The sequence below is a fragment of the Protopterus annectens genome, chromosome 12.part0 (genome assembly GCF_019279795.1).
Source record: "Protopterus annectens isolate FY-2018-M chromosome 12.part0, PAN1.0, whole genome shotgun sequence".
In the NCBI taxonomy this organism is placed as follows: domain Eukaryota; kingdom Metazoa; phylum Chordata; order Ceratodontiformes; family Protopteridae; genus Protopterus; species Protopterus annectens.
In genome coordinates, this window is record NC_056746.1 from 1,091,276,012 (window position 1) to 1,091,302,735 (window position 26,724).

General features: G+C 39.4%; 1 protein-coding gene across 1 annotated transcript in view; it reads right to left on the minus strand.

The window, feature by feature from the left end:
* Positions 1–26,724, minus strand: part of LOC122816993 (serine/threonine-protein kinase Sgk2-like) — a gene marked incomplete in the record, with an annotated part of 364,134 nt that overhangs the window by 123,698 nt on the left and 213,712 nt on the right. The window contains 1 exon segment of the mRNA XM_044090107.1: positions 3,582–3,668. Coding sequence (XP_043946042.1) covers positions 3,582–3,668 — 87 coding nt within the window.

Here is a 26,724-nt window from a genome sequence, read left to right on the forward strand (position 1 = left end):
AGAGCTTATAACTGTCTCAGATAAATGTCAGTCTTCTCATCTAGCCTTTTTTACTATAAAATGAACGTGCTCATTTGTAGTGATTTCAGGCAAACTATATTCTGCCTTCTGTAGCACTACAGTAAAGCTTTTTTCATTCTCCTCTTAAATGTGAAGTCTAGAAAAAAAAAATGTCCACCTCACTCCTCATGGCACTGATTCAGCAGCTGACCTGACCTTAGCAGTCGGTCAGGCTTCACTGCACTTCTGAAGCTCCCAAAGTACTGCTTCTAGTTTAATGATTTTCCATACTTTACAAGATGTAGTTCACAAGTAGGTGGAAGCGGACAGTCTTCTGTTGCTACCAATTTCTTGACTCTGCAAACTTGAGTATTCAGCAGCACGTCTGCTGACCCTACTTTTTTGACATGATGTCACAGTAAGAAATATAAACACAGAAGGTAAGCAACACTCTTTTACAGTCACACTAACCAGGAGTTCCTATACCGTACTTCCAAGCTGTATTCACATCATAGATTAGTAATCCTGCACCATTAACCTATTACCTGACAGACTGGAGTGAAGTCAACTCCAGCCTGGGAAAATAAATTATAAAGACAAAGTAACAAGGAGAAGCTTAGCCAGATTTATACACATGACAAATGTTAATGCACACAAATACTTTTGTATGTAGTGTGAACGAATAACAGCATGGTTAGCTTTGCTCTTTTCTTTTGTCTCTCTCCTCATCCTGGATGATGGCAGAAGTAACAGCCTTTGAAACAGCCCCCGTCTTTGGCTGAAAAATGTGTCTTAACCAGACCATCTCCTAAATTATTAACACTTTAGATGCACAAAATGCTGTCTGGCAACAATAAAGGCTGTCCTCCACTTGTATAATACCAATGAACGAGCAACACTGAACGAATAATAAAATAATTTAATGTAAAACTTCACAAAAAACAAATGTCACGAAACAGATTTAGTGCGCTTTCATCTCTTACACTGAGACTTCCAGAATCATCTGTTTTTCAAATGTACTTCCATATTTAAATAACCTTCCACTCTTCCACTGGCTCTCATTGGCGCTCAATAGCCTAGTGAATAACATCATTACCAAAATAAGACCAAATATCGTGATTAATAGTAAACATATAAATATACTACCAAATAACATTAAATCACAACAATAATACATATGTATATGTTACGTTAATAAATAAATTGAATATGGTATAGCATAAACGTGTGTCCAAGTAAAAATATATAGTTGCACTAAAACATTGTATAAATAACAAAGAATAACTCATCTCACAAGTAGGTAAAATATAAATATATATGGGTACCTATCAGTTCACCGACAGGTCAGAACATCGACGCGCACATCTTCGACGCCAAATCGACACTTCATAACATCGACGTTTCAGGTAAGCGATCTTCCCCCTCACAGGACCCATGGTAGCACTCGTTTCACTATTAAGAAGGTAAGGACAACGCTGTCAGGGTAAATTGTAAAGAATGACGTAAACCTTGCGCGTTGTAACAGAGAAACAAGTGCTACCATGGGTCCTGTGAGAGGGAAGATCGCTTACCTGAAATGTCGATGTTATGAAGTGTCGATGATTTGGCGTCGATGTTCTGACCTGTCGGTGAACTGATAGGTACCCATATATATATATATATATATATATATATATATATATATATATATATATATATATATATATATAAAACAACCTTCTTATAACACTGTAATTTATGGACGGTTATATATTGTAAAAAATAATTAAACTGTTTAATCAAAAGTGCACCAGTGCATAAAACTATATGTGTAGAACACCATAATCACAAGACTTCATAAATAATTCATTCAATACCAGAAGTATGAATGTACATTAACACATAAAAACACATAAAATATATATATTGAAAACTAATATAGTATAATAACGTAATATTCAATATTGGGGATGTATCCACGTGTAAAAAATAAATGCATATATATGAAAACATCTATAGAACATAAAACGTCACCCCATTATATGGTAAAATTATTGTGTTCTCTTTGGATTTAGCGATAATAGCTTCAGGGCTGGCTTAATGGAGATATGGTCATTCATTCCCAGACGGGTACAGGAATCTAGTCTTATTTGCCATATCATTTCACAAAATTCCAGGAATGTCTCCCAGTCACCAACCCGTCCCTTCTGTTTGACCTCTTCCAATACCCAAAACTTGATGTTCATATTCGTGCATTTTAGAGTATGCCTATAAAAAGGCATTATTCTCATTCTTTTTATTAATATCCCTAACATGTTCATATATACGATTTCTCAGATTCCTTTCGATTTTCCCCATGTAGTATGCCCAACATGTCTTACAATATGCCAGATATACAACTCCCTTGGTATAACAACTAGAGTAAGTATGACTCCTCAATTTACACCCAATGTTGGGAATACTAAGTTCCTTCTCACCCGCTATAAATGGGCATTGGGCACACGATAGGTATGTACCTATCAATAGCCTACTGAGCGCCAATGAGATCCAATGGAAAAGAGTGGAAGGTTATTTAAATATGGAAGTACATTTGAAAAACAGATGATTCTGATGATGTCACAGTGTATGAGATGAAAACGCGCTAAATCTGTTTTGTGACATTTGTTTTTTGTGAAATTTTACATTAAATTTTATTATTCGTTCAGTGTTGCTCGTTCATTGGTATTATACAAGCGGAGGACAGCCTTTATTGTTACCAGACAGCGTTTTGTGCATCTAAAGTGTTGGTTGTCTACGGGTCGCTGCTATTTTTTGGTTATCTCCTAAATTATACTAATGAGAACACAGATGATACTACTTCCAATAAATGAAATCAAAAGACATGACATGGGTATATAAGCTGACTTGACATAAAATAGTAAGCTTTAACAAACAATACATACGTAAATTCAAAGAGGATGGTTAAACTGTACTTTGTCTTGCACTTTTGTTATGTTATCTTGATTTGCATCAGACTACAACAATAATCACAAAGTGTGACAGTCTGCACTCATTTCTTTTCTTTACATATAGCTACATAGATTAAAGCTCTACATTAAAACTATGAACTTAAAAATTAGAAAACAGCTATGCAGTGAAGCTTTAGGAAGCAACGTTTTGATAGAATACTCTTTCCCATCCCATAACAATTATAAATCCCTTGACAATTATGTCAGACCACTTGTGCTGCATACTTTTATGATGATGATACAAACAACTGACCAATACCCATGCACAAGTGTGAGATGGCCTAGTGTAGTCATGGCAGCTGATAAACTAGAAACAATGTGCAATGGAAAGAGTAGCTGAATAGGCAAAAGGACACCAGTTCTAGCATAAACCTGCAGGGAGAAGACAGGAATCCACAGAACCCTTCTTATCCCCCCCCCAAAAAAAATGAACTACAGAAGCTACCTTTTTGGTACATGCAGTGGGTGCACTATAGTATTTAGTCACAATTACTTCCTTCCCACTATCAGGTCAGTCACTGTGTTACAGCATCACAATTACTGTCAAGTTTTGAGTCACAAGGAAAGGAAGGTGTGTGTAATAAAGCAACTTACTTCTGGAGTGCCACAGAATGTAGAGGTTGTTCCTTCTGGCTCGATTCCTTCCTTACAAAGACCAAAATCTGTCAACACAACATGGCCCTAAAATAAATCACCAGGCAAAGGTTATCGAAACTATAGAAGCTCTGCATTATTTAAACAGCAGTGAAAATCCTCAAATAATGTGGCTGTAAATTTTTTGACTCACTTGCAAAGCAATTGTTAGCCAATAGTTACTGGGGTAGTTTACAGAAAATATTAGGAGATGGAGAGCAATAATTATGGGCCCAGCTTTTTACCCTATACCTCAAACTAAAACTTTATAGAGTACTATCACTTTCTTTGAGTGATTACAGAATAAGCAACATTGTTAAAAACCTACTTTCAAGCTCAGACTGCTGACATGCTGTGGATAGCTAGAATTAAATTCATAAATAAAATGGTTAATAGATCTTTATTTAATGCTGAGAGAGAACCGCATCACTTAAGTACAAGAGTTCAAACCAGGGCACACTTCAAGGTCGTAGTTAAATTTATGTTATTAGGATGCCAAACAAAATAAAGCTTGCGTTGAGTAATGCCAGGAGGCATGTAATTTACACAAATTATGCAAAATGAAAATGCAACATGCTATAAAATACAGATATTTGCTAACAACTTACTCTCCTGTATGCCACAAGCAAAAGCAGTCACTTCCTCTTCATTTATTCCTAAACATAATAGCCCTGTTCCTTGGTACAATCATTCAAGGAAAGTGATTATAACAAAAGTACACGTGACGATTTACGCACAAGCATGATCAGTGCATTGTGTTGCCTCTGCAGTATTTAGCAGCATTTCTCAGAACCCTGCAATTCACTAGTGGATTTAGGCAAAAGGCTCAGCTGTGCAGAACATGCAGTTCTTGGTCACTGTGCGAGTTTACTACCAGGACAAACATGCAGGTTGCATTCCTGTGGGACAGAAATAAAGGCAACATGTTACCGTTCTCATAATCCTATTTTCTCCCCCCCCCCCTCATACTTTTCGGTTTGCAGAAGAAAAGTCCCACTAAGCTGCTATATAGGAAATTGGGTGAGTGGTATTTCAGTACAATGACCCCCAAAGTACCACTGATTGCTAACCAAGTCCACCTGTGATTATTGATTTTCTAAACATGCCTATCTGATTAAAACACACTACCCTAGTCCAATCCACCCTGGTTTCTCAATTTCAGTCAAATTGTTTATATGAAATAATAGATTTCTCAGTGTCAGTAACCACCATAGGTGACCTTGATAAGTGCCTTGTTAATCTGAATCACTCATCCCTTTTAGATCACCACCATAGAAGAGGTTTTACTTCCTCTCAGCCTTATTTACTTCTTACCAGAGTTTCACTAGTTATAATATAGCCCCCTTGTTGTCTCAGACTTCCCAAAACAAACCTTATTCATGGTGTGCATGTATTACATACACTGTGAGCCCACTAAAGAACAGAATATTAAAAAAATACAAAGGCTCAGACTTCAAGCCAAACATCAAAAATTGATGGAAAGTAATATGAACCACACAGACAACCTCCAGGCTGGCACTTTAGATTTTATCAACTTATCAATGCATAAAAAGCCACTAGGCAGGCACCAACCAACTCAACTCCCCACCCTCATACCCCAAAAATCAGTATTACGAAGCAAACAAGTGAGTTGAAACATGGTGTTGTTTCTGAACTTCAGACATCCTGTATGCTTTTGTTGTTCAGTAGACCACAAACAATCATCCCTTGCTTCCTTCTACAAAGAAGGAATCAAAAGCTGTATACATAATTTTTGGCATTCACACCACGGACACTCATTCACACAACACAGCAGTAAACACTGGGACAGAGCTAGCACTAAAGACGAAGAGTCACAAAGCTTACTGAAGATGCCACACAAAAGTATTGCAGCATGTTTCATACAGACAGGCAATGATTACTGAAAAAGGAAATGACAGTCTAAAAATTAATACAAAGGGTTGGAGGAAACACCTCATATAACAAGTACAGTTGTGTAAAGTCTTGCCATAACAGATGTCTTCAGTGTTGCAGTGTTTTTAACATCTGGGACCCCCTGCCAAGGGCAGCCAGTATACCAAAGCCTTTACTTCGCTAACGATACAATGTCACAAACATGCTCCCCATGCTAGATGTAGGCATAAAGCTTGCATCCAGATGTATTATCCTCAGGACTGAGAGCCCCAGGAGGAATGTCCGCCTTAGAATACCGGAGGGCAAGATACACATCCAGAGGGACAAAAGACGAGGAGGAGGGAGGGAGTGAATATTACAACATTGAAGAGGAGGACATCTACTGTTATGGTAAGATTTTACACAACTGTACTATGCCCTTCCACATCACTGTTGTAATATTCTTAACATTAAGGAAGAGTGCAAAAGCTCAGGAAGAAAGATGGGGAGAAGGAAAGGCCAGCAGAGCCTTCTAGGAACCCATGAAGAATGGCCAAAGCAAAACCAGCTCTAACCCTGGATATGACATCCAACTTTGTAGTGTTTGGTAATGGTAAAGGTAAAGGTATGCACAGAAGTCCAGGTAGCTGCCTCCAGGATAAAATTAGTATCCAAACCCTTGAAAAAAAGCACCTGAATAAGCCACCACCCATGCAGGAGTGAGCCTTTGCCACAGAAGGAAGGCTGTTACATGATAACAAAATGAAATAGGTTTAGAAATCCAAGAGGAAATAATCTGCTTGAAAACCGACAAACCTAATGATCCAAGATAAAAAGAAACAAAAAGCACTTTTGTTTTGTTCAAATAAAATCAGAATTGTCTGTAGTGTACAACACCTTCTCACTAGCACATTGTGGAGAAGAGAAAGTGGGCAAATTAAGACGAGACAACTCATTTATCTCCTTAGGCATAAAAGGATTGGTACGAAGAGACAAACTGTCCTTATGGAAAACTAAAAAAGGAGCAACAGCTATAAGCCCTTGAAGCTCAGACACCCATCTGGCAGAAGTAAGGGCTAGCAAAAGAACAGTCTTCAAAACAATAATGCTGTAAGGAAGCTGAAGCTGCAGGCTCAAAAGTCCTAGTCAAATTCTCCAAAACAATTTTAAGATCCCAGGAAGGGGGAACAGGCTTCTTGGGAGGTTTGATATGAAGGACACATTTAAGAAACTGGCCTTGAACCTAGAGACCAAAGGAGGAGCTAAAAGCAGACAAGCTGAAATAGACAGGAGGGCTTTTACAGAAGAATGCCAACCCAGCACTGAGCAATTCACACAAACACAACCAAAAGAACATCCACAATAAGTGGGTCCAGGTTATGAGAAAGACACCAAACAGAAAATCTCTTCCATTTGGACAAGTAGGATTTCCTAGTGGCTTTCTTGGCCTCCTGCGAACCAAAAGCACTTCTATAGGGGAAAAAAAGGTGCCTATAGGGAATCAAAATCCTATCACCCACAGTGTAAGTTGAAGGATGGACAGGTGGGGATGGACGAGAGATCCCTTGTCTTGTGTGAAGATCCACCCTGTGAGGTAACTTGTGATGACAGTCCTTGGCTAAATGCAGAAGAGGGAACCAATGCTACTGGGCCAAAAGGAAGTCACTAGCAACACTTTGGGAGCATCCTGTTTTATCTTGCACATTACTTTTGGAATATGAGGAAGGGGTGGGGAAGGCATAAAGAAACACCCCCTTCCATGAATAAAATGTGGCATCCACCTTTAAGGTCAGAGGCATTGGTGTCCTGGCACAAAATTGAGGAAGTTGCCTGTTCAGAGGGGAGACAAAAAGAGATCTGCTCAAGAATATTGTAACGGTCAACAATGTCCAGAAAGACATCCCTGTCAAGTATCCACTCATGAAACTGTGTTATGGATCTACTCGGGGAGTCTGCTACAAAATTCTGACTTGAAGGAATGTATACTGCCTGAGTCACTTGATACTGAATCACTAGCTTCCAAACATGGAGTGCCAATCTAAAATACAGAACCTTGTCCTCCCTTGTTTGCTGATGTACATCACTGCGGTGTTGTCTGTAAAGATCTTTAGGAGCCCTGGAGTAAACGGGATGGAAAGCAGTTAGGAACAGAAGAGCTCTCATCTCCTCGATGTGCTCCTTCTGTTGCCGAGAAATAGGCTTTCAAAGGAAGCTCCCCAAAATCTGTCTGAGGAGTCCCAACAGCTCTCGAGAGGGAAATTGGAGTTGAAAGGAAAGCCTTGGATTCAAAGTCAGTTGAAGCCACCACTGAAACTTGAGACATGAAAAAGAACTGGAAACTCTAGAGGATGAAAATACTGAAGCCAAACTGACTTTAGATGCCAGTGAAGCTTTCTCCTGTGCAATTTGGCAAAGGGAAGCATAGGGATGGTAGATGCCATGAATCCCACAGCCCTCAGAAATTCCCTGGCTGAATTCAATGCCAGAGGAAGGGACTGAAAAAAAGAAATCACAGTCAAAGCCTTGAGAGGAAGCAGGATACTAGCATAAGAACAGTCTGGATCCTGCACCTCAGAAAAACATGATCCCGTGATAGGTACAGGGAGGACTTTTGAAAATTTACAGTGAATCCCAGGCTTTGCAAAAGGGCGATGACCCACTGAAGGTGCTGTAACAGAATCTCTGGCGAGGAGGCTTGAATAAGCAGGTTGTCTAAATAAGGAAAGACCTGAATACCCTTCAGCCTGCAAAAAGCAATCACAGGAGCTAAGCATTTGCTGAATATCTTTGGGGCAGTGCAGAGGTCAAAGGGCAAACCAGAGAACTGGAAATGCCAGGAAGCACAGAAACAAACACTTCCTGAAAAGGGGATGAATAGGGATAAGGAGGCAAGCATCCTTGAGATCCAGAGAAACCATAAAACCCTGAGGAAGCAGCAAATGGAACAAAGTCCAAAGGGATAACATTCAAAAGGAAGGAACCTTCAAAAAAGTATTCAGTTGAGAAAGAACCAGAATGGGTCTCCAAATGCCCTCTTTCACGGAGACTAAAAACATTCTGGAATAAAACCCCTATAACTTTTAAGCAAATGGAAACTCGAATAGTTCCTAGTCAAAAGACCCTGCAGCACCTCTGGAAAAAAAGCTCAACTGGTCTTGAGGTGGCTGAGGAATGCCCATGAAGGGGGGGGGGATTTTCAAACCATGAAATATCCTTGGCGAATGATGGAAAAAACCCGGGAATCCTGGGTTATGGTTAACCAGACAGAGACAGAGAGAGACAGAGAGAGAGAGAGAGACAGAGAGAGAGAGCAAGAGAGAGAGAGAGAGAGACAGAGAGAGAGAGAGAGAGAGACAGAGAGAGACAGAGAGAGAGAGAGACAGAGAGAGAGAGAGAGAGAGAGAGAGAGAGAGAGAGAGAGAGAGAGAGAGAGAGAGAGAGAGAGAGAGAGCGAGAGAGAGAGAGAGAGAGAGAGAGAGAGAGAAAGCAGAGAGAGCGAGAGAGCGAGAGAGAGAGAGAGAGACAGAGAGAGACAGAGAGAGAGAGAGAGAGAGAGAGAGAGAGAGAGAGAGAGAGAGAGACTGTGTGAAAGAGGAATGTGGCTGGAAAGAATCTGGTAGTCAGCACCTAGTTTATCAGGAAAGAAAGGCTTCTGAGCAGTACGGGTCTGGGCAGACATAGCTGGGGAACCCTCCTACCACCCTTCTTGCCTTTAGGAGGAGGAGGACAAAACTGCCCTCTAACAAATAAGTTTCCCTGGAACTTTGGCACAGGGAAACAAAAATATGTTTCGGGTCATGCAACTCCCTGCCTTTTTTATGCAGTGGCTTGAACAAATCAGCTGCAGCAGCACCAAACAAAAACTTGCTGTCCAGAGTAGCATCCATCAACTTACCTTAATACCATCAGGCAGTGGTTGAAGCCATAGCCAGGAATATCTCAACACAGCCAAAAGCCATATCCAGGAATATCTCCTCAACACACAGCCAAAAGACAGCCCTAGAAAAGCATCTGCTGCATCATAACTAGATTTAATGGAATGGCGAGCTACCTGGGAAAAAGTCCCTAACAGGGATAAACCAGAAGTCTTTCCTTCAAAATCAGGAAAGTCAGAAATAGCCTGACAAGCCAGAGAAAGGAAAGCCTGACAAGCCAGAGAAAGGAAAGCCAAAAACATATCTGGTCATAAAAGTCTGATGATTAACAACCTGAAAGGCTAGGGTGGGTGAAGTACAAACTTTTTTACCCAGCCTTTCCATGGTCCTGCTCCTCTTATCAGAAGAAAGAAGGCAGTAACTTAGGCTTACTGGATGCCACAGAGACCAAAGGGTCAGCAGATGGACACTTTCTAAAGGAATTTGTAGTCATCAGGCACTTAACTGATCAAGTATTTTAGAAGCAGGGGCAGAGATTCTGGGGCTTGACACACAGAAAAAGGCATTGAATAAAGCAGCCACAACAGGAGGAAGAAAAGAGGGTCTAGGGGATTCCATATGAAGGAGCTCGTTATCTTCTCTGTACTTCAGACACTTGGGAACAATCCCATTTAAAGAATTCCATCATTCTGACAGGATATCCCCAAAGGAAATCTCCTCATAGGGAGATTCAGGACTAGCAGACTCCTCTTCCTCACAGCCAAATGACCAAGGGAGAGCCAGGACAGAGACCCCCCTGAGGAAGATTCAAGGCCATAAAACAAACCCTGTGTACAATTCTGCCATTCACTTTGAGGGTCATTAGGAGTAGGAGAGATGCATTTTGTCTTCTGATTCTTTTTTAAATGGAATCTGCCTTATGAAACATAGAAGGCTCAGACATCTGCCTACACTCAATCACAGTCAGGTCTTCCTCCCTAACCAGTATCTGAGGGCCCCCCCAGTCCCTTTGGTAATAAAATCAGCCATGGTTCCCCCCAAGCATCCAAAGTGGACATCTGCAAGATGTGCAAGAAGCTGGACCCATGATGGCCTCTGAAACAGTAACAGCACAGGAATCCAGCCCAGGAACAAGATGATCCTTTGGGCTTTCACCAGCTTCAACAGAGATGTCCGGTGGAGAAGACAGCCAAAGAATGTGACCTGACTTTTTTGGCCACCTTCTTCGAAGACCGATTTTCCTTAGACCAGAAGTGCCTTCCACAGTATATTTTGCTAAAAGCTTTAGATGCTGGTTATCAAGATGGATGGCTAGGGAGAAAAAAAAGAAAGAGAGTACATAAGGACTTTGGAACAAAAGCCTGACAGCACAGAACGTATGGTCGTGAGATACTCCTAAACAAAACGAGCACTAATCATGACAGATGACAGTCTTTATGGAAACTTGTCTCCCACACTGGCGTTTACCCTTTCTGGATGACATGAAAACCAACACCACGAAATGCTACCAAAAAAAAAAAAAAAGAGAGAGAGGAAAGAAATGCCTAGGTAAACCAGTTAACGACTCGAGTGATCAGACCGAAGAGCAAAGATGGAGATGGGACTGGCAGCAAAGAAGTTCTTTTTTTTCAATAATCAGTCTTTATTATTTTCCAATTACATAACTACACACTACTATATATATATATATATATATATATATATATATATATATATATATATATACACACACATATACACACATATATACATATATACATACAATATTTACATGATTGCTTCCAAAAGTTATACAAACGATATCTATTAAAACATATTATTATAAGGAAATATAACATGAAAATACCATCAGTTTTTAATATTATTACAATCAATAACTAATCTAAGATTGAGTCTGTCTTATAAATGTATATCCTAAGTAACCGTGGATAAGAACCTCTAGGCCAACACAATATTAAAGATTTGCTCCCATATTTTAATATTATTTATGTTTTTCTTGTGGTCATTGAGTAACAGTTTGTGCGCTAATATATGTCTTATAGCTAATGTTTTAAAATTTTCCCACGATGTCTGGGTCAGGTTCAACCAATTTGAAGCTATGTATAGTTTCATTAATAAACAAATATTCATGATTATGATCTTTTTTGATTTGTCTAAATTTTCTGGGGGAATATGTAGGATCATAAATTCCCAAGAGAGTGTTGATTGTTGGTAGCCCATTTTCTGTAATTGAAATTTTAATGAATTCCAAAGTTTAAAAATGCATTTGCAACTCCAAAACATGTGAAGCAGGTCAGCTGTCTGGTCTATGCAGTATGGACAGTTAGGCGAGTTCTTTGAATCAAATTTATGAAGAGTAAGACGGGTATAATAGGCATTATTGAATATCATCAATTGCGTAAATAATTTTTGTAGCGATACAGACTTTAATGTTAGTTTAAATGCTTTCAAGATCTTCTTATCAACTAATGTTAACTTTCCCTCCAGTAATTCAATAAAAGAATATGTTTATTATACTTCATCTCTTTTATCAGTTTATATGAGGAAGTTATATATTTTTTGTCTTGTATCAGAGCTTCCCAAAGATTACGACAGATATTTAATTCCTCTTCTTTAAATGCAAAGTTATTAAAATAATTTGTAGCCAGATCTTTTAATTGTCTCATAATAATTAGATAGGAAATAGGGAGACTTTTCTCTTTTAGAATATCGTGAACTGATATCCCAAGCAAGGGGTAGAAATCCAACATGATTAAATCTTTTATTAGAGGGAATTTCTGTAAGTTTATCAATTTCTTCCCTAATAATATGTTTGGGTTCTTGTGAAGTGGTTGAAATACCATCATATACTTTAATAAGTTTAAGGAGGTAAAAAGATTTTGAATTGAAGTTATATAGCATTTTGTGTGTTCCATTAAGTCAAATTTACTGAAGTGTTCCTCTATTCAAAAAGGGTAGAGCTTTACAGTTAATTCCCACTTTAGTTACATGTCTATATGTTAAGACCAACCATTTGGGTGCCCATTTCAGACTATCCTTATCAAAGTGAATCGCCCTTAAAATTCTATTAGCATTAATTATCAAGTAATAAGTTTCAAAATCCGGTAAATCTAGACCTCCCCCTATTTTTTGGAGCCATCCATTTCTCGTATGTTATCCTCATTTTCCTAGGCTGCCAAATAAATCTCCCTAGTCCTATGTGAAGCTGTTTAAAAAATTTTCCTCGTGATTCTAAGTTGTGTGGCTCTAAGTATATATAGTATTCTTGGAAGAACATTCATTTTGATAATTGCAGTTCTTGCCATCATTGGTAATTTCAGTTTACTCCATCTTGTTAAATCTAATGTTATCTGATCCCAAGTTGATTTAATATTATTTATAAAAAAATCTCTATTATCAGTTGAAAATACAATACTCAGATATTTTGTTCTCTCTTCCGTCATTACTTGTCCTATCAATGGTAGCAATGAAAATGGTGTAGGTGTCTTTAGTGGGAATATTTTGGATTTCTTAAAATTAAGTTTATAGTTAGAGATTTTCTCAAAGTCTTCTACTGCTTTTAATATTTTCTCAGTATCTGATACAGGTGTGGTACAGTATATATTTAGATCATCTGCAAAAGCAGACATATTTATCTTCATACCATATAATATTGGGGGATTGTAAAAAACATTTCGTTTAAGATGTAAAAATAATGGTTCCAAATAGAGATTAAATAAAATAGGAGATAATGGGCACCCTCGTCTGGTACCATTTTTAATCTGTATTCTTTTAGAGCATTCTTGATTGATAAATACATTTGTGTATGCGTTATTATATATTTTCCTTAATGTTAAGATAAAATCCTGAGGTATATTGAAGTATGATAACATATCAAATAGATATACCAAGTTAACTGTCAAATGCTTTCTGCGCGTCAATTATGAGTGCATAAATATTGAAATTTTTGTACTTGGCATAGGAGATTAATGTGTGAAGCGTTAATGTATTATCAGTGGTCTGTCTTCCATCCATGAACCCCGCCTGTTCCTCTGATATTATTAGATTTGTGACCCTTTTCAGTCTATTTGCCAGAATAGATGTCATAATTTTCATGTCAATGTTCAAGAGCGAAATGGGTCTATAATTATCTGGGTTTTTAAGATCACTTTTATCTTTCGGTATCAAAATTGTCTTTGAAGCATTAAAGTGGGGATCATTAATTTTATTTTGAATTATATAATTAAATGTCTGTGGAAGTATTCTACTCAAAATCTCACTAAAAGTTTTGTAGAATTCAGAGGTCAATCCATCCGGCCCTGGGGCTTTATGTGGTTTCAGCTTCTTAATTGTTTGTTACTTCCTCCGCTGAAATCGGTTTAATTAAATCCCTATGAGACACATGATCAATACTCGGGAATGTGATCTTCTGTAAGAAATCTTTCCTAACTTTATCTGATAAAAATATCTGCTGATCACCATATACCTGATCAAATATTGTTTCAAATATTGTTTCAAAAGTATTCATAATATCTGCCTTAGTATATGTTCTATTGTTCTAACATATTTCTGGTATTAATAATGTTGATTTTGTTTGGTTAATAATTCGTGCTAGTGCTTTTGAGGGAGTCTGAATATGATTTGCGTATTTTACTAAATTTCTCTGTTCATAAAATGATAGTTTACTATTATGTAATAAAACAAATCTTTTTGACATTTTAATAAGTCTGTTTGTTTGTTTATTGTAGCTCCTCATTAACTCCTGATCTAGTAACTAAATTTTGGTTTGTAATTTAGTTCCTTATTTTGCATTTTTTTATAATATGTAGCTTTCGGAAGGAAAATCCCTCTTATTTGGGCTTTAGTTGTAGCCCATTCTATATCAACAGGGTGTCTATTTTTGAGAAGGTTCTGGAGTAACTGTTTGAGTGTTTCTAACTTCCTTCAATAGGTCATCTTTCCTTAGTAAATATGGATTTAAAGACCAATTATATCCTCAAAGTCTCCTATTACTCATATTATTACTGTTTAATGTTAATGTAATCTTTGAATGGTCCGATAGTTGTCGTGCTTGGGTAGAAACACATGGGTCAGCCGCAATCAGTACTTCTGAGATAAAAAAAAAAAAAAAATCAATTCTTGACCACATTTTATGGCAGCTTGAGTAAAAAGTAAAATTCTCTGCTTTCATATGCGTATGTGTATGCGTATGTTTAAATGGGTCATATAATTTAAAATCGGTTTTAAATTCTTTCAATGCTAACATTGCCTGTTTATTAAAAGCTTTAGATGAACAGAGTTTCATCTAATTTGGGATCTTGATATGAATTCCAATCCCCTCCCATTAATATACAACAGTTATTATATTGTTGTAAGATGGAGTAAAGTGAAGTTATAAAATGGTGCTGATTAGTGGAAGGGACGTATATATTCATAAGTACTATGGGTTTATCATAGAACTTGGATACCAGAAACACTAAACACCACCGTCCCTCTATCTACCTTGATATCTAAGATTTTTTCTTGGTATCGTTTTTTATAATTGCCACCCCTGCACTGTTCGTTGTCCCTTCCGCCGCCACTATCTCCCTAATCCATTTCTTATCCTTCAGCGTATCCCACTGATCATTAGTCAAATGAGTTTCTTGTAGTGAAATAAAGTCTGCTTTTGATTGGAAAAAGAGGTGTAAAAATAGCTTCCTCTTTCGCATGTTCTAGAGTCCTTTAACATTCCAAGATTCTATTGTCCACATGTGAAGCTTTTCAAAAGTGTATTCCTATTCCTACTATTAAGAGATAATCTTAGATTACAGTATTTTAACTTGTCATTAATTATTTGGAAGCAAATCTGACATCCCATCCCTACCGAGTGCTTATCCACTATTCCTCTGGACCAGGATGTACATAGGTTTTTCACATTACTTGAATGTCTCTGGTTCTTTAAATTTCTAACTCTACAACCCAACATAAAAAAACCCATGCAAAAAACCTACAACCACTATCTCTAAATCTACACAGCTTAATCCAAGCATTCCCTACTAAACACTACTAACTACTGAACTACAGCTCTGGACATATTTATATAATCAAACACATTTACTAATTGTTGTATGAAAATCCAGTTTAACTAATATCTCACTATATTAATAATCAGCAATAACCCTAATATATTTTAACTTCTTGTCATATACACTAGTAATTATTAATTCTTAGATAAAACAGTCGTTAAACATTGCAAGACAATTCTAAGCTTATTTTAATTAAATGTTCTAACTGCTTTAGTTAATTGTCTTCTTTTCAAAGGTAACAGTCCGTTAAAACTTGTAGAATGTTATGTGAAACAGTAAGACTGTACTACAGAAAGCATATGGCTAAATGACTGTCTATATAAAATACATTTAAAATACTAGAGAAAGGGAAACACTAATATTTGAAACAATTCAAGTTCACAGTTTGCATACATTTGTTATACAAACCTCATCATGTTACTCTATTAGCCAAATCATACACATACATTTCCTAATTAAAAATGGAAAAAAAACAAAAAGCTATCCAAGAGAAGGAGAGGAAAGAAAAAAAAAACAAAAACAGAGAAATAGAGACACAATTACCATAGTCATTCACAGTACAATATACAACTCTATTATTTTAACCAGCTCATTCACATTAGTATTTCCTACCTGAACAGCTGTACATTCATCATATCCCACTGAAGCTATTTACCCTCCAAATAAGTCCAGGAAGCTTCATTTTTAACTTTAAACAGTTTCTACAGCTTCCCTATAGTCCTTCCTGCTTGATCAGCTTATTTTCTCCATTTCGATTTCGCGACGGGGGAACCAGTTCGCGGACGGACCTCCCGGATGCGTTACATTGAAATCAGTCCCCCTGCAGGCTCCAAAGGACTTCCTGCTACTTCGTGGCTTGTTTACGATCGTTGAAGCAATAAATCTTTGGAAAAACCTCATGGAGACGCTGGAACTTCGAGATAAAGAGGTAATTAAGTGTTTCCCAGAGCCTGGTAAAAAGAAAAGAACAAACAAAGAGTTACAAAGCCTCGGATCATCGTAAATATGGAATCCCAGTCTGTCTGATGCTGAAAGAAAAGCCTGAATGCTTTGATCAAGCTTCTGAAGGTGGCAGTGCTTTGAAAAGCTTCAAAAAGGTAGGTTTTGCTTCTTTTTTAGTGTTTACTGAATATTTAGTACCATCCACTGTGAAAGCTAAAGTATTAGGAAACTTCATTTGGAATCTGATGTTTTTTTCAATCAAAAACTTGCAGTATGGAGCTAGCATTTGCCTGGATTACCTTATTTGTTTTGGTAAGTCCTGTGTCATGGAAATCTTGTTATCTTGTCACATGATAAGTCCACCATTCTTTTTAATAGTTAGAAGTATTTTGCTTGCATCTTGGTAATTCAGTATTTTAGCATAAACAGGTCTAAGTGTATTTGAAGCAAATGATTCTCCGATTGCTCTGTGAGCTCTTTCTATAACAATCTGTTTAACACTGTCAGAGTCCTTAAACAGTGTTTCAAGTATTTGTATTGTAGTAGCATTAAGCTCATTGTATTGGATTGTTTCTGGGATTCCTCTAATTATTATATTATTCCGTCTGGATCTTGCTTCCAGGTCCAAAATTTTATTTTGCATGATTTGAATGTCTGTGTCATGAGAGTCTGTTTTTTCGTAAGCATTATTATTTTATCCTCACTTTCAGCTATTCTGGTTTCTGCCTTATCCATCCTTTACAAAACTTGATTACATGTGGCACTAAACGTAAGCATTTGAGTTGATAAGTCTTTTAAGGCTTCTTGAATAGGTAACCGTGCTGATTTAATTTCCTCCATGCTGACCGGTTGATCTGGTTTGTTTGTTATTCCTGTTTTTGTAGTCTCCCTTTGTGTAACTGTTTTCTGTCTTTTAAAGATAGCTTCTTTCTCCGGTGATTGCAAAGCTGATAGTTTAGTTTTAGAAGTTGTGATTTCCATAGTTTTGTCCTCTCTTGACATTTTGATATACTGCAAACGTATTTATATCAGGAGTAAGGCTTCAGCTGAGAGATGTAGAATTCCTTTGTTTGTTGCTCTGTTCAGAGTCAGGCTGATCATCAGTTCCAATCCTGCTGTTAAGAAATATTTTCTCTCTATTTTATCCTCTCAGAAATGAAGATAGATCTTAGTACTTTAGTTATTGCTGCCAATTAGCTTGTTTACTCTTGTGATGTCTCCACAGGGTTAGATTTTATTTCTGATATCTGAAGAGCTGTAGACTTGCAGTGTTTAAAGAATGGTGGCCATCTTTGAATCGTGCAGCAAAGAAGTTCTGAGGATGATGCGTCCAGATGTCACCTTTATGCCCTACACCTATAGCATGGAGAGGATACATGTTGCATATGGCATATCATTAGCAACCTAAAGGTTTTGGTACACTGGCCAGACATCAGCCACCCTTGGCAGGGGATCCCATATTTTAAGAATACTGGAACAGTCAAAAGGAAGGACATCTTTAAACCTAGAGATAATGTTTGTTTTAAAGTGGACATCCAGTTAACAGTCTAGAAGTATGACTCAAGTCAGTGAGAAGCAGAAACCCCTTTAAAAGAATCCTACTGAAGCAGATGGCAGCCCAAAGAGAAGCAGCTCTCAGACTTTTTCCAAGATTCCTTTGAGAAGAGTTGCTAAAATCCTGTTAGCTATATACTCACCAAATGGGTATTCAGCCTACTGTGCTCAAAATAAAATAAGATCAGATTTTTAAAAATTTAATTCAAGAAATGTAGCTTCAAAATTGCAGAGAGATTAAATTCCAACCGCATACAAGGGTCCACAGGGCATAAAATCTCTCCAGAAGTCTGAGGAAGATTTAGGACGACAAAAGGATTGGTAAGGTATGCAAGTCCACCAGACCCTCAAACACAGCATAGTTTTCACAAATCATAGTGAAATGTACCCAGTTACTATTTTAGAAAGGTAAACTTCTAAGTCAAAATTAAAGCAGAATAACCTAGTTCAAACAGAGGTTTTATAACTACCTCAAACCACACTCTCCCCAAGGTGTAAAACTCTTACCATAGATGTCCATTTCAGACATACCTTTTCACAGGAGCATCATCTGTGAGTAATCAATGGAAGGATCCCAGATTAGAGATGAAAATCAAACTGAGTAATGGACATCATCTTACCCATACTGTATGGCCAAAGACAATCTTGCCATTAAGGGAGAGAAAGGTATCAGATTGACACCAAGAGGAAAACGCCTGCCATTTGAATAAATAGGATTAGTCTACTATGCTTATAAATTGCTTGTATTTCTAACTACAGTGGAAATCATAACTGCATTTAGGAACTAAACTGTTAAAACTTCAGACTGACTGAAACAGGTCATATAGGGTTAGATGCTGCCAGTGAAAGACACTTCCTCTTTACTAAAACTTTGGTCACCTGTAGAAAATGTTTTTCACCACAACAGAGCTAAAAGCTGAGCTCCTCCATTCATGTGGACTTTTATTTTTTTTTTTAAATTACTGTCGTAAAGTGTTCTTGCCAAAAATATATGACAATTAAGCAGAGAGCACCAGAGCAAGATCCCAATAAAAATCTATGAAATTCTACCACCCTTTACATCTAAATACCATTTACGATCCAAATGGTTCCTGTGGCTGAAATTTGTCTTGACTTTTATAGTGACCTAACGATTACAACCCTTAGGCAAAACTACAGTTAAGATGTGTGGATGCAGGATTAGGACAACCAGGAAATTCAATTGGATTGCAGAAATATAAAGTTAGGCAAGTGTAAACAAAAAAGTACAGATATAAATCTTACAACAGTAGATGCCTTTCTTTTCACTGTTGCAGTATTCTTTACATATAGGACCTCCTGCCAAAGGATAGGCCCAAGTGTGGCCAGTATACCAAAGCCTTTAGTTCTTATAGGTGCCTTACTTCACAGGTCTGCTCCCCACAAAAGACGTAGGGGATAAAGGTGATGTACAGATGTAGACACTCAGAACTGAAAGCCCCAGGGGAAACAGAAACGTATTGAGAAGGGGGAAAAAAAAGGAAGCAGAACCCCCTGAGCAAGAGGTAGGGTAGAGAGGGTAGAAGGGAGGGAAAGAAAACCGCAACAGTGAGAAGGACATCTACTGTTAAGGCAAGATTTTACACAACCTACAGTAGCGTTGTCGCCTCACAGCAAGACGTTGTTGCGTTCAATTTTCAGCTAGAGCGTCTTCTGTGTGGAGGCATGTGTGAATGGGTGAGCCTTCGTTGAAGGTTGTGCATCAGGGCTGGTAACTTGGCACGTAAAAATCCACTACCAAACACTAGCGGACCGGAGTTCCGCTGTGGCGACCCCTAACCGAGATAAGCCAAAAGACACAACAACTATGTCCCATATCACTATTGCAGTTTGTGTCTTTCGGCTTTTCCCAGTTAGGGGTCGCCACAGCGGAACTCCGGTCCGCTAATGTTTGGTAGTGGAGTTTTACGTGCAGAGTTACCAGCCCTGACGCACAACCTTCAAGAAGGTACGCCCATTCATGCATGTCTCCACACAGAAGACGCTCTAGCTGAGAATCGAACCGGACAGCATCTTACTGTGAGGTGACAACGCTACCACAGCACCACCACCGGGGGTACCCCATATCACTATTGCAGTATTCTTTACATAAGGGTGAGTACAAGAGCTTAATAGAAGCTCACTACAAGCCCATGCAGGACAGCCCTGGCAAAGCCTGCCCTAGCAATAATATCAAAATTGTAATGCTTAGTGAAAATATGAACAGCAGACCAAGTGGCAGCCTCAAGGATGGAGTTTGTATTTGGACTCGAGACCAGAAGAGGCAACTGCCTTATTAAAATTCACCTTTATGGACAAGGAAAGACATTTACCATTAAAATAACAAAAGGAAACAGCTTTAGAAATCCAGGAGGAGATGGCTTGCTTAGAAACAGCGAAACACAATAGTCCTGGGATAAAAGGAAACAAGCTGCTCAAAACTGGTGAATTTTAGTTTTATTCAATCCAAACAGGAACAAAAGAAACCAAGAAATCCAAGGTGAAGCAAACACAGGCAGGAAGTAGTAAATCCATACAGTTTAGAGGAATAAGCGCTTTTGTCCCAAACAGTTAAATTATCAGGAACTTCATCGGAAACAGTATAGATTCATCCTACTCCAAATTTAAGTACAATATGACATCTTATTCTGTCCTGGAGTCCAAATGTATAAACCCACCCCCTAATATAAACATATGAATATGCATTAAACACTATATTAGTACCTAGAATTTAAGAATGTATAAAAATTATACACAAAAGGCATAAAAGCCACATAAAAATGAAAGAATCAGAAAATTTTAATGATAAAGTTCCTGATAATTTAACTGTTTGGGACGAAAGTGCTTATTCATCTAAATAAACTGTGTGGATTTACTACTTCCTGCCTGCATTTGCTTCACCTTGGGATTTCTTAGCGCATATATAAATTGAATAAAACTATCTATTCAAATCTAAGGTGTGGAGAACCTTCTCACTTGCAGACTGTGGAGAAGAAAAGGAAGATAGACAGATTAAGGGACAACTCATACGGACACCCTGTCTCGGTGAACAAATAAGAAAGGAGTAATAAGGAAATTGGGTCAAAGACCCTGGGTCAATTTTTCATGTACAAAACTGAGATACCAGGAATGCGGAATAGACTTCCTGGGAGGTCCAATATGAAGGCAGCCTTTGAGAAATTGCTTGACCTTAAATCTAGAGGCCGGAGGAAGAGTAAATGGCAGACAAGCAGGTGAGCTTTAACTGTAAAATATGCTAACCCAGCATGGAGCAGATCCCACAAATGAGAGAATCAGATAAACGTCTCCAGATAGGGGACCCTGATGGCTAGAAGCGCAACAGAGAAAACGGTTTCCATTTAGACATGCAGGATTTCCTGGTAGTGTGTTTCCCGGCCTCCTGCAAAAACCACAGCACGTCCTCAGAAAAGAGCCATCTAAAAGATCAAAACCCCATCACCTACAGCATCAACTGAAGAGTGGAGAGGTGAGGCTGAACAAGAGATCCTTTGCCTTGTGTGAGAAGATCCACCCAGTGAGGTGGCCACTGCCCCTGACCCAATAAGGGGGAACCAATGCTGTCTGAGCCACACGATTTTGAGTGTCCTGCCTGAACTTGTGCACAACTCATGTCAACAGAGAAGGGGAAAGAAGTGTACAGTAACATCCCCTTTCAAAGAAAAAAAAAGGCAGGACATCCACTTTCCAAGCCAGAGGACTTGAGACTCTGCATCACAATAGAGGAAGTTGTCTTTTTCAGAGGGTACCTGAGGAATACCCCAATAAATGGATAATGTCCAGGAGCACATGTCTGTGAAGCATACATTTGTGAGCTTGTTTGCTGGACCTGCTCAGAGAATCCAACCACTAGATTGGTGTTTTGAGGGAATCGGAATGTAAACCACCTGAAGAGTCATATGGTACTGGATAACTAGATCCCAGACCTGAAGAGCTCATCTGCAAAGATAGGACCTCACGCCCCCTGCTTGTTGACATACCACATCACTGTAATATTGTCTGTGAAGACTTAAAGGAGCCCAGAATTTAAAAGGGAATGAAAACCTTGAACAGCCAGAAACAGAGACCTCATCTCATTCATATGGTCTGACTTCTGATGAAGCTAGTGACTCTGTACCTTCAGAAGGCCACAGGAGACACCCCACCCCCCTGGTCTGAGGAGTCTGGAAAAGTTCTTGAGTGGAAACTGGAGCTTGAAAAGGAAGTACTGAATTGAGAGAGAGTTTATGAATCCACCACTGAAGCTCAAGCTTGAGACAGTGAAGGAAGACAATGGGAACTCCAGGAAGGTGGCAATGCTGAAGCATACCACTGAAGTTTCTGTATATTGAGCATGGTGATTGGGAGCATGGGAATGGTGGAAGCCGTAAACCACAAGACACTGAGAAAATTCCTTGCCATGACAGATGCAACAGGAAGAAGGGATAGGAAAAAAGGTCAGACATAGCCTTGGTGGCAGGAATGGATGCCAATATGGAAATCATTTGAAGCAAACAACCAAGGAAAATATGAATGTGGGAAGGCAATTGGGACTGATTTCTGCAGGTTTGTCGTGAACCCCAGACTGTGTAATAGGCAAGCAGTAAACCAGAGATCCTGAAGCAGAGTGCTGGGAGAAACAGATTGAATAAGCTGATTGTCTAGACAGGGAAAAATCTGAATACCTTGAAGCCTGCAAAAAGCAATGACAGGAGCAAGGCATTTGGTGAATAACCTTGGGGCAGCAGAGAGGCCAAATGGCAAAGCAAAGAACTGAAAATGCAAGGAGACAGAAATGTAAATATTTCCTGAAACGAGAATGGATGGGGATGTGAAGTTATGCATCCTTGAGACCCAGAGACACCAGAAAGCCTGAGGAAGCATGATAGAGGAAATACTGTGTGTAGGGACAATATCCAAAAGGAAGGACATTTATAAAGAAATTTGCACTTCTTAGGCACTTTGTAAAACCTATGTGGATTTTCTGCTGCATGAGGCAGACAAGTCAGCTTTACAGAAGCTGCAGAAAAGGCATCTAGAATGAGAAGCCAGAACAAGAAGTACAATTGTGTAAAATCTTTCCATAACCAGGTCCTTGCCTTCACCGCTGCAGTATTCCTTACTAATGGCATTCCCTGCCGTGAAGCACTCCGTTCAGCCAGTTTACAAAAGATTTCCATTGCTTTAAGGTACACTGAACGTCACCTGCTTACTCCTTGCATACAGTAGTGCATAAAGGTGACGTTCAGGCATACTATCCTCAGAACAGATTGCCCCAGTAGGAACAGCAGTTGAAAGAAAACCAGAGATAATCTGCACAGCCAGTAAGGGAAAGACAAGGGTGATAGAGAGGGAGTGAATACTGCAGCAGTGAATGTAAGGACATCTACCATTATAGTAAGATTTTATACAACTGCACTATGTCCTTACATTCACCTCTGCAGTATTCCTTATGAAAGGGAGAGTGCAAAAGCTCTGAGCAACCTGAGAGGTGGAAGCAGCAGAGCCCTCCAAGAAGCCATGAAGAATGGCAGCAGCACAACCAGCTCTGGAGATGCCATCCAATTGGCAATGTTGGGTAAAGGTATGCAGAGAAGTCCAGGTAGCAGCTTCAAGAATAGAATTAGCATCCAAGCCTTTGAAAAAGGCACCAGAAGAAGCCAGAGCTGTAGTGGAATGAGCCTTAACAGAAGGAAGGCTCTCGCCATGAAAATAATGTAAATAAAGGAAATAGCCTTTGAAATCCAAGTGGGAATAGTTTGCTTGGAAACAGCCAAACCTAAAGACATAGGATGAAAGGAAACAAATAACTGGTCAGACTTCCTGATTAGCTTTAGTTTTATCCAAATAAAATTGGAGCTGTCTATGCATATCTAAGGTATGTAAGCACCCTCTTACCATCAAATTGCGGAGAGGGAAAAAAAGGCAAGCAAATTAATAGATTAAGTGACAACTCAACCACCTTGGGCATAAAAGAAGGATTAGTACACAAGGGCATCCTGTCCTCATGAAATATCAAAAAAGGTGGACAAGCCATAAGGGCTTGCAACTCAGGACACTTGTCTGGCAGAAGTAAGAGCTAACAAAAGAACGGTCTTCCAAGAATAATGTTGCAAGGAAGCTGAAACAGCAGGCTCAAAAGGAGCCTGAGCAAATTTTTCCAGAACAAAAGATCCCAGGGAGGAGGACCAGGCTTCCTGGGAGGTCTAATATTAAGGACACCTTTAAGAAACTGCTTGGTCTGAAATCTAGAAGCTAATGGGGGAGTTAAAGACAGACAAGCAAAAAGAGCTGATAAGTGGGCCTTAATAGAAGAATAGGCCAAACCAGCATTGAGCAATTCAATAAGAAAGAACCAAAGGAATATTCACAGAAAGTGGGCCCAGGTCACAAGAAAGACACCAAATAACAAAAAACTCTTCCATTTAGATAAGCAGGATTTCCTAGTAGTAGTAGTAGGCTTCCTTGCTTCCTGCAGGACCTGCAGCATGTCCTCAGAAATAAAGGTGTCTATGAGGAATCAAAACTCTAATCACCCACAGTATCAGCTGAAGCGTGGACAGGTGGGGATGGATGAGAGACCCCTCATCTTGTGTGAGGAGATCTACCCTGTGAGGTAACTTGTGATGATTGCCCCTGGCGAGATGCAGAAGTAGAGGGAACCAGTGGTGTTGTGGCCAAAAAGAAGTCACCAACAAGACTTTGGTAGAATTCCATTGAATCTTGAACAGGACTCCCAGGATGAGAGGAAGGGGAGGGAATGCATAAAGAAACAACCCCTTCCAAGAAAATGAGAGGGCATCCACCTTTCAGACCAGAGGACCTGGGACTCTGGCACGAAAGAGAGGAAGTTGTTTGTTCAAAGGACAGGCAAAGAGATCTACTTGAGGAGTACCCCACTGGTAGACAATGTCCAGAAACACATCCCTGTGAACATTCATGGGGTTAAGTGAAGGACCTGCTCAGATGGTCTCCCACAACATTCCAATCTGAAGGAATGTAAACTGCCTGAAGAATCACATGATACTGGATAGCCAAATCCCATACCAGAAGTGCCAGCCGGCAAAGACAGTAGGCTCTTATACCCACCTGTTTGTTGATATACCACATGACTGTGGTATTGTTCGTGAATACCTTGAGAGGCCCTGCAGAGAAGAGACATAAAAGGCCTGAAGAGCCAGAATAAGAGGCCTCATCTCTATGATGTGGATGCGCTCCTTCTGCTGACAAGGCAACCACACTCCCTGAACCTTCAGGGAGCTAAACATTGCTCCCCATCCCACATCTGAAGCATCTGTGAACAAATACTCAGAGGGAAGTGGAGGTTGAAATGATAGCCCCGAATTCAGAGACAACTGCTGATCCACCACAGAAGTTTGACCTTGAGACACGGGAGAAGAGGAACAGGAAAGTCTAGAGGATGCGCATGCTGAAACCACATTGACTTAAGAAACCACTGGAACTTCCTCATTTGGAGCCTGACCAGAGGAAGCATTGGAATGGGGGAAGCCACGAACCACAGAACTCTCAAACTCCCTGGCTGAAATAGAGACAAGGGGAAGAAGAGTTTGAAAGAAAGAAATGATAGTTAATGCCTTTGGAGGAGGCAGGGATGCCAGCACTGGCACAGTTTGAAATCTGCAACCCAGAAAGACATGATCTTGAGAAGGAATCCGGGGAAAACGAAGTTTATTGTGAACACCAGGCTCTGAAGAGGCGAAATGGCAAAATGAAGATTTTGCAAAAGGACCTCTGGAGAAGACGCCCGAATCAGCAGGTTTTCCAAATAAGGAAAGATCTGGATCCCTTGAAGTCTGCAAAAGAATCACAGAAGCGAGGCATTTGATGAATACCCTTGGGGCAGTAGAAAGAGAAAAGGGCAAAGCACAGAACTGAAAATCAGAACCAAAGGAAGGAAGGCAAGGTTATTGCACACAAGGACTACTTTATATCAAAATAGAACAGTCAAGCGCTTTATTCTTAACCAGACGTCATCAGAACTGAAAATGCCGGGAAGCAGAGAAACGCAAAAATCTCCTGAAAAGAGGATGGATCAGAATATGGAGTTAAGCATCCTTGAGGTCCAGAAACACCAGAAAGGCCTGTGGGAGCAAGAGAGGAAAACAGGACTGAAGGGACATCCAAAAGGAAGGTGCCCTCAGAAAAGTGTTGAGATGGGAGAGGTCTAGAATAGGTCTCCAAGTACCTCCTTTTCTGGGCACTAGAAACATTCTGGAATAAAACCCTTTCCCCCTTTGGGACACAGACACTTCTTGAATAGTACCCTGAGACAAGAGGTCCCGAAGAACCTCTGTGAGAAAAAGGAAGCTGTTCCCGAGGAGGCTGAGGAATGCCCATAAAAGGAGGGTGGCATATCCAGACCATGAAGTACCCTTGATGAATGATTGACAAAACCAAAGAATCCTGAGTGATCTGGAGCCAAACAGGAAGAGAGAGAGAGAGAGAGAGAGAGAGAGAGAGAGAGAGAGAGAGAGTGAGAGAGAGAAAGGCAGAGATAGAGGAATGTGGCTGGGAACAGGTGGAGTCAGACAAGACCTGGTTAGTCAGGAGAAGAAGGCTTAAGAATCCCTGCAATCTGTGTGACTTTAGCAGGAGGAGTCCGTTTACTACCTTTTTACCTTTAGGAGGAGGCCGAGACTGCCTACAAACAAAGGCTGGCTTGGAAGGGCAGTTCCATTGAAATTTAGGCACAGGAGAAACAAAGATGTGCTTAAGCTCCTGTAAAGCCTTTCCACTGTCCTGAAGAGACAACCAGCAGCCACTTCACCAAGAGTATTATCCAGAGGAGCATCCAGTAAC